A 9,376-nucleotide genomic window follows, 5' to 3' on the forward strand; every position below is an offset into this window, starting at 1 on the left:
CGCTAGCATGCCCTCACTAGAGCGTCTGAACCGCTGCCGGGAAGTACCTGCGCACAGCCAAAGCCAGGATCCGGCCCGCACTGCCTAGGTGAGCCGTTAACGGTGGCGGAGGCCACATCATTGAGCCACTGATGCCGGACAGCTCACACACCGAGCCGAGGAAAGCCACGCTGCCGCCGCCACCCTCCCCTATTTGGGCTTTTCCCAGTGGCACTGCAACGGCAGTAGCGATACCAGCGGTGGATAGTGGACCCTACATCGATCGCTAGGAGGAATCTCCATATAATTATTAATAAAGCGGGGTTAGCCTTGAAAATAACCAAATCTTCAAACCTGTGACCTGAACAAATCTGTATTCTGGAGTTTGCAGACAACATCATATACCCTAAGAAACAGAAAAAATATATATCAAATATTTCATCGCACACGGAGTTCACAATACCAGGCACGGGCTTTGACATGCCAAAGGAAAAGGCAACAACAGTCTTGAGATATCTGTATTCTTAACCAGCTACAGGTACTTATTTTTAACGACGTCTCAAGTGCCATGGAAACATGGTTCTCAAATTTTTGGGAAAAAACTAAATGGTAACGATAACCTTGTGAAGACTAATTCAGATACAATCCCAAAATGCTGGTGGGGAGAAAGTTCAGATTGGCGCAGCGGCTCTAGTTTGTCGCCGGGAGGTAGAGCCGGTGGAAACCGCGCAGGGTCAGCTTCTTCCGGCAGGTAGGGCACTTTCTCTGAGCCTGGATAGAGGCCTTGATGCAGTTCTCGCAGAAGATGTGGCCGCATATGGTGGACGACGCATCCACCAGCTCGTTCATGCAGACTGGGCAGCTGAACTTTAGTTCCGTTGGGACCTCCTTCGCCTCCATCACCTTGGGATGTTTTCCTGGAAAGAAGGGAGCACAAGCAACTTAGTAAATGGGAAACATGGTCTATAATACAAACTAGAAAAAGAAAACAAATATACATGTGCGGATCTATATATAAATCTGTAAGAACGAATAGTATATGGAGCATAATTTTGAAGTGCAATAGATGAATATTTGAAAGCGCCTAAGGATATGGTATGAGCAGCATTTTTTGTTAAATTATGTGCACTCTGTGGAAGCACCATGCCTGTTAGAGATGAAGAAGCAAGTCCCATCTTATATGTCACATCAGAATACATCATAGGATTTCCACTTTCGCCCTTGATACTACCAGGTGCCCAAAAATCTGTTCCTATTGCAGGGAAAGTTTGGATATTCCTTGACAGTTCTTGATTTTGTGGGTTCTGGACACTCAAGAGCTGGATAGCAAGCTGCAATTCTGGCTCAAACAGTCGCTCCACCATATTGTAGTACTCCCTCTGCCCAAAAAACATAAATACCAGTAACTAAAATGGTGAAACAGTATACTGTATATTTTTTTGCTTGGAGATTAACTTGATTGTTTGAAAATCGAATCACAAAAGGAAAAAAAAAAAGCAACACCTTGCATCCATGAACTTTAAACAATATTTCCTCGAGCTGTGTCGCAAGGTCTGGCAGCATCCCTTGCAAGTTAGCCAAGTATTTCTTACTCTCTATATGCTCGGATCTGTGATTTTCAAGAACAAGGTATCAGATCAAAATCTGCGGCAGAGGACAAGAACGGGGAAGGTTCAATTACATCACAAAAGTTTCATAATTTCTGCGCAAAGGCCTCGTATACAACACTACTGTTTCAGGTATGCAATCAAAACCCTTAGCCATTAAATTAGTTAGTGAATAAACTACATAGTATACATTCTAGTCATCCCAATCGGAGCGAATAAAAGTAATGAATGCTTACATCCTGTCTCGGTTAATGCTGCGCCTCATCGCCAACACGGTATCCACCCCCATGGTGAGGCCTACCGCATCCAGCATCTGTTTCTGTTCTGGTGGTGGTGGCACATCAGACCCGCCAATGGCGCTGGAGCTCACCTGATTCATCTGCGCCGCCAAGTGATGCCAAACGCATATCGCACAGATACTATATAGCCAGATGATGGAAACGATAATTAAGGACATTAATAATTGTCTACTCTTTCATATTTTCTACAATTACGTTCGGCCAAAAGAGTGTGATAGAATTAATTCCAGCCAGAGAAATCTTTCGAAATTTCGGCACGTGACAAACGTTTCAATATTGCGTGTTTGTAACCGAAACTTTGACCGGTCAATCATTTTCTTACAAAGTCAAAACTCAAGCCTACCAAGGTCTCATGGCTCAACATGCTAAAGAACTTCATATTGTAAGTAAACAGATGTGGTGTGCTTGTTCAAGCATGTACCACGGGTATGTCGTCTGTCCTCTCAAAACAAAACTATGTTAAATAGCTGATGATACAAAAGAGCAAGAAAACGAGAGAGATGTCTCGTTGGTATGAGATGATCCATTCACATCTACGGAGCAACAACTACTTTATCGCAATGTAGTTAATGAATTTAGGTTGGTGCATTCTAACGCGTCTTTCTTTCCATAAGAACAACACATTCTGAGGATATTCGTGCATTGTACCAAATGACATACTTATCTAAGTAAGCCCAAGAAGATTCTTGCATAGGTTCAATCACGAGCCTAACTTGATAGTTTACTCTTCAAAAAATAGGGAAGAGTTAAACCGAGGATGGGGAGATGTGAAATGGTTGGTTTCCTGGACATTACCATATCAAGCGCTCCAACTTGTGACATGACAACATGGCCTTCAGACGTGAATCTTCTCCTTCTCCTTTATGTGTGTCCATCTCCTATTCTCTTGGACTAAATACTACTTGAACCTCCTTGCCATTGCATTGTTAGGTTGAACCGAAGAGGACGGAAGTAAGGGACAATGTTGAGGAAGCACGTGAATAAGTGTGGAAGTGAAGGAAGAGGTGGCATGACATATGATGGCTCTTCAAACACCCAAACTGTCTGAACCTTGGCCGCCAGAGGTGACAAGGTCGCCGGACACAACCCCAACTGGTGTTCGGCCCATACACTGCGCAGTGGACTGACCAACATGTCAGCCCAGCACTGTTCAACACCTAGAGCAACACCTAAAGAACCCCCATTGTGGAGAAGCCTAAAGATATGAATTATCCGCCAGTTGTGGAGCTATTTTGTGGAAAAACGATTTTTTGTGTGGGATTGTCTTGGATGGATTGGTTATAAATACGTAGAAAGTTATTAAGAAACTGAAAATAGCAGAAAGTGTTACAATTCAAAATACAGTACTATCGTACACACACTCCAGTGTTGCACTACAGTTACTCTTTTGAAGTTTTCAAACTTGACACGAAGCCACGGAAGGCCTGCTGGGTGGCAGCATGCGCTTTTGCAGGAGAGAAGAAAAAATGGTACAAACAGAGTTGCAGGCTCATCTATTGAGCGATCGAAGCAACTGACTGGCTTGCCAAAGAAAAAGAAAGAAGGAACGGACTGGAACTGGACCTAGTGAAAGCTACCAATTTTCCACCGCCCTCAAGTGGCCATTGATTTGGCCAGGACTAGCACAGGCACGGCATCGTTGGCTGGACGAGCCAAAATCCTCTACCCATCCAAACAACAGCCAAATTTTGTGGGCTAGCCAATTATTTGGCAAGGTAGACATTGGTTGTAAACCAAAAACAGCCTAAATGCATGCCCAGCTTATCACGCCCAGAAAGATTCTTGCCTAGGCAGTGACTGGCCCAAGGTGACCGCAGAACTTGATTTCTGAGCCCAACAGGAGCGTAAGACTTTGAAGTTGTCCGTCACAAGATTTTAGTCTCAATGGGCCTAAATTTAGGCGACAGCGTAAAGCTAAAATCTACCAAGGCATTGCAGACACAGAGCAGAGCCATACTCTAGAGTGCCCACGCAATATAATATACTCCAACAAGAAGGAAATGTGTTAAATACTCCGTATTTCTTAGCTAATGAAGCTCACAATACCAAGCACAGGTTTTCACTTAAAAGACTATGGGTCCTTTACCAGCAAGGATGCAGATTTGTTACCACGTTTCAAGCACTTGTTAAATTGTTGGGGCGAACTGAGTGTCGATGATAAACCCTGTGAAGAATAGTTCAGATACAGTCCACAATTGCCGATACCAAAAAAGGGTCCGGTACCCCTGCTCTAATGCTCCCTGGATGGCTGGATCAGTCTAATGATCTGTCGTTGGGAGGTACACCCGGTGGAAGTTGTTCATTTGCAGCTTCCTCCGGCAGTTGGGGCACTTCTTATTAGCCTGGATGGCAGCCCTGATGCACTTCTGGCAGAAGATGTGACCACAGATGGTTGACGATGGTTCAACCAGCTCATTCATGCAGACTGGGCAGCTGAACTTTGGCTCCTTTGGGACCTCCCTCACAGGTTCAGGGAGAGCCTGCACCGCCTTGGCCTACAGTGTTCAAGAAAGCCTTAGAAAACAGATATAACTACTAGATAATTCGTGGTACTGGTGAAGTACAGTGTACGATTCTCACCAAGATGTTGGTTTCAGGTGTGTCTTCTATGTTTATTACAAGGCTGTTCGGTGCTCTCGAGCAACTGTGCCTAGGGTTCATCCCCAGAGACAATAGTGTGTTCACATGCTCATCAAGCCCTTCCCCTGGAACACAAGATGTACATACCATATTAGATGGGAAACATAGAAAAGAAGGCAAACTAGGAAATACATAAATAAAATAGACACTCATCTATAGCATCTAAGACGCAATAGTTTTAGTATATCTTAATTTGGAAAAGTTCATAAATCACTATTGGGAAATGCTGTGAAACTGAACATTGTCATATTCCATATCTAATTGATACTCAGCATTAAGTCTGAAGCAAACAAAAGGAATACTCAGCATTAAGTCTGAAGCAAGGTTACGACTTTCAGGCAGCATAATGCTTAGAGCTAATAAAGATTGCCATGATGGCAAAAAAAAAGTACTCCCTCCGATCCACAATAAGTGTTGGATATTTGGTACCAGGTTAGTACAACTTTTGTACTACGTATACTTTTTATGGAACGGAGGGAGTATAATACTTGGAGCCCTTTTATGGTACAACAGGTCAGATGATCCCATATCACAGCCGTTCAACATGAAGATGAGTAGTAGAATTGTCTAACACGGCGGCATGCCTCAAATTATGAGGATATGCCGAAACGAGGAAAGATTTCAATAGAATTTATTGAACATTGGATTCCTTACACTCTGTATCGATTTAATGCAGTGCCAAGTTCAAACCATGCAAAAAGAGAAGAATGTTAGCTTCCATGCATATTATTGTACATAATTTACTATTCGCAAAAAAAATTGTAAATAATTTTCTATCAAGCTCTTTTCATATTGATCCTAACCGACTGTTGATGTGGAATACTCTAGAAGTTAAGGGCATGATCAACACAATAATACAGATGGTGGGGGCATCAGGAAGCTTAAATTATAAGGAATTGAAAAAATATTAATTTTTGCAGTAAGTTCGCTATAAACATTGCTTAAGAAACATCACAGAACCACCAATCTAACAAAAAAAGGAACCAACAGCTGGGCCCGGTCAGTCTGGTAAGTAAACCAGAGAAGGGGAAACAGGCGAAAAATATTTCTTCCCCTAATGTGATATGGTGAAGTCGAACGCGTAACGTCCATAAAGCAGCATGCTTGCTAGCCAGCTGCGCTATACTCATCTTTATTGTAAAGGGGATTAACATAATACTTATCATATATATAGAATGTGGGATGCAATAAAAACACATGAAAACAGATGATGCGGGGAGTCGAGCTTAACACATAGGGTATGCACTGCCCAAGTTTGGCTACATGTGATAGGAACACGTGAAAACGTGGGGAGTCGAACTTAAGGCATAGGGGGTTGCAGTGCCAAGTTTGGGAAACCAAGGGCCCCCAAACCCAAACTAGCCAAGGCATACGCATCGGCGGTGGAACTTATGTGGCTGTGGCGGTGCCATTAGAGCTGTTTTAAAGCTTTTCTTTCGTATATGGACGAGGACAAAGAGATACGGTCGTTGTTTTCTAGCGGCTGAACCTGCTCCTTTTTCCTTTCTTATTTGCCCTTTCGCACTTTGGTTAGCGTGGGCCATTTTTTCCTTCTGTTAAGTTGAATCCATGATGGGATTAAGTATTTAAGTGTGTGTGTGTGGGGGGGGGGGGGGGGGGGGGCTATATGCTGATTAGGTCAATGGGAGACCGCACCATGGCCATGGACATAGGCAGAGCCGACGTGATGATACGTAAGGTTCGTATTGCCATACTCATAAGTGACCTTGCATCTAAAAATTTAAGATACTATAAATATATACTACTCCCTCCGATCCATAATAAGTGTCGTGGTTTTAGTTCATTTTTACTTAAATTTGAAATAAACCCACAACACTTATTATGGATCAGAGGGAGTAGTTGATATCAGTATTGCTTTTGTGTTCATTGATAACATTACATGCCTACATCTATAAATAACTATTTTGATGGTTATAGGTCCTATTTTCTACTTTCGCCCCGGCCCCCGAAATCTCAGGACTGGCCATGGATGTGATGACCACCAGGGAAATAAATCTCCATGAGTCTTAGCAAAAGTAGGCAAATGTCCGTAGGTTGGTGGTATCGAAATTGCATTGATAAAGTATTTTTATATGATTATGAATTTATCGGGCAATACCATTGAAACAAGAGTAGAACACATCTTAGTGCTAAGATATGCATGTTTTGGTGGCCTAGGATTGAAGACCATGTTCACCAAGTTTTTTCTTGCCCTCATTCAAAGCTAGTAAATTATAAGCAGTTTCCGTAACAAGACAGAAACAAGCACGTCTCTGCAAAGCTATGGCTTGGATAAAACTGGGACGTAGTTTTGACAATTTCTATACAACAGGAGTCCCAGTGATCTTGGTGGGGTCCAATTCTTTCCAAAACAAGATCGTTTTCCCAGCATAAACTTGAAGTCATCATTGCTTTCTCTACATAGTACATACTACTTTGCCCTAAAAATAATATTAATTGTGTGATTTGTTTCTTTGTCTGTTATCTATGATCAAGAACGCGTGTCTCGAACGGTGGTAATACCATGAGGGTACTTACCAGGCTCGAGCCCTGGTTCTCACATGAAAGGCCCAGTGCGTGTTAGGTCACCGATTGCACCGCCGTAGCAGGTGGAGCCGGCGTCCAGGGCCTTTTCTCGGCCTAAGATGGCCCGAAATTATGTTCTAACATACAAGCTTCTGTATGTCAGGTCTCAAGTCTTACTCAGATAGAGAGCTCATGTGAAGACTTGAGTTTTTCTTTATTATGGAGCTGTGCTATGTTGCAAACTGAAGCGTAAATATTTCCCATGTTACCTAGTTAGTTTTTGCTGTTGGGCACAATTAAAACTTGAGCCTTCAAAATTGCACCGCAATGGAGTAACTACGTTATAGTTAGCGAGGGCCTTTTTTAATGGTACCCAGGGCAAATTGTTATACAGCTAGAAGCTGTCTCACTTAGGTGTAAAATCTTAGACCAACCGCTTAGATGTTTGTAAAATACAATCTCATTACTAAAGTCTGCCTTAAAGGCAGATGAAAACTACCCTAGATATGGAATATACTGGCATATTGCAAGATCCTACCTCCGTGTTGGCTGATACTCTAAATATAGGCTTCACGAGTAAACATATGAGATGACACATTGTACCAAGCACAATCATTCATTTCCCACAGGAGATGATGGACACTACTTTGCACAGTAAACATTCGAATTCTGGTGACTTGCAAATTTATCATGATAACCTCATATGAGATAAACAAAAGCTGCATTTTTTTTTTTTTGAAACAGGGACATCCCCTGGCCTCTGCATCGGCTGATGCATATTAATAACTTATTAACGTTCCAACATCCATTACAACTCACGGGTCACACAAGGTTGAGACATGAATCCATCTAAGAACAAATGAAAACATGCGCCGCCTATGCATCAACATGTATCAAAAGCTGCATGACGATATCGTGATAGTATGAATCAATTTCATATCAAAATATGCATACACATTTACATCCAAATGTAACAGTATGGGCCGAACAATTTGTGAGATACCTGTTGGTCCAGCAGGAGTTTCAGAATCATCATCTATTATCACAGTGACAGGCCTCTCTCTGGCTGATTGTTGCCTAGCCTGAGACATAAAGTAGACAGAAATAGCATTAGCTGACCTTCTTCTCATACAATCACAAAGTAAATGAAATCGGCAAGTGCAAAACATAAGCTAGAACCAAGAATGTGGAGCATACTTGAGGAAGTGGTCTTGAAGAATAAATCAGAACATCATCATCGATGACTTCCACATCGATGGCGAAACTATTCATGCCAATGTTTGACTCTGCAGCAGCAGGTGGCACCAAGAGCTGTGAGGTCTCGGCAACCACCGTACCAGAGGTGCCGCTGTGTGAGGCAGGCTCCTGGATGGATAGTGAACCCCCATTACCAGCTCCTTCAAAAGCTGGAAATGAGTTGAGGTCCAGAAGTTGTCGCTCCACTTGCTGCTGCGGTGGTGTCTTGGTAGTCCGCCGCCTCTTCGGTATCCTCCTTGCGAAACCAAGGGAGCTCATGCTGTTGCAGTGAAAGCTAGAGGCTTGAGCAAAGCCAATAGAACCCCCTGTAAGTATGTTCCAAAAAATTCAGGGATCAAATACAGACACAATTCCAGCTGTTTTTTAATGAATAATTAAGGAAATGACATATAATTCCTGAGAAGGCCCAGCTCCACCAATCTACCACGACATAACGGTTCAAAGCCACGAAGACAGGTTAGATTGTAGACCAAAAGGGGCAACTTTACCACCCCCACCGCCCAGAACCCTTTTCCTCATAAATCAGCACATGTATATCCATAATTGAACAAAGATACAGTACATGGGGAGGTAAACCGTCTAGAAATCACATGTTTCCATGCTCTCCCTTGATCGAATCGGCCCCAATCAACAAGGAAGCCCTAAATCCTCGATCAAAGCTAGCCAAAAGGCGTCTCTAGGCCCGAACGCCCTCCCGGGCACCATTTCCAACAAAAGGCTGTCAGAAATGGGGCCTTTCGTCAGCTTTCCCCAACTGCCCTAATCCCTAGCCCTACGGGTCCGAAAAAAATCCCCAAAATTCCTTTATCTGCCTCAAAATTCCGTAAAAATCCGAGCACGGTTTCATCCTTCTGACGGCCCCTCGCCTCGATCCGAGCCCGAACAACACCCCCGGAAAAATCAGAAAAATAGCACGGCGCGGCGCATAGGAGGACGCGGGGATCGCTGGTCTGGGGACGAGAATTACCAGGAGAAATCCGGCGGGTTGTGGGGGTTGGTAGGATCGACTAGGGTTTGCGGGGGTCGGGGAATTTGCTTGCTTAGCTTCGTCTCGCCCGCCCGCCCGCC

The 9,376-nt window shown here is 43.4% G+C and overlaps 1 protein-coding gene across 1 annotated transcript; it reads right to left on the bottom strand.

Annotated features, from left to right (window-relative positions):
* Window positions 1–3,948: 3,948 nt before the first annotated feature.
* On the bottom strand, window positions 3,949–9,376 carry LOC124659768 (E3 ubiquitin-protein ligase complex slx8-rfp subunit slx8-like). Its single transcript, XM_047197583.1, has 5 exons — window positions 9,276–9,376; window positions 8,249–8,613; window positions 8,055–8,133; window positions 4,466–4,590; window positions 3,949–4,380 (listed from the first exon to the last, which is right to left on the bottom strand). Exons 2-5 carry the CDS (start codon window positions 8,564–8,566, stop codon window positions 4,144–4,146), a joined length of 759 nt encoding a protein of 252 aa, XP_047053539.1. The 5' UTR covers window positions 8,567–8,613; window positions 9,276–9,376; the 3' UTR covers window positions 3,949–4,143.

Source organism: Lolium rigidum, chromosome 6, assembly GCF_022539505.1.
Source record: "Lolium rigidum isolate FL_2022 chromosome 6, APGP_CSIRO_Lrig_0.1, whole genome shotgun sequence".
NCBI classification, from domain to species: Eukaryota; Viridiplantae; Streptophyta; class Magnoliopsida; order Poales; family Poaceae; genus Lolium; species Lolium rigidum.

Excerpts from the sequence above, each read along its gene's own strand:
- LOC124659768 (XM_047197583.1), bottom strand. The coding sequence starts at position 8,566 with ATGAGCTCCCTTGGTTTCGCAAGGAGGATACCGAAGAGGCGGCGGACT. Across the intron at positions 8,134-8,248 it reads CTTCAAGACCACTTCCTCAA|GCTAGGCAACAATCAGCCAG; the intron begins GTATGCTCCACA and ends TTTATGTCTCAG. Across the intron at positions 4,591-8,054 it reads AACTCCTGCTGGACCAACAG|GGGAAGGGCTTGATGAGCAT; the intron begins GTATCTCACAAA and ends CTTGTGTTCCAG.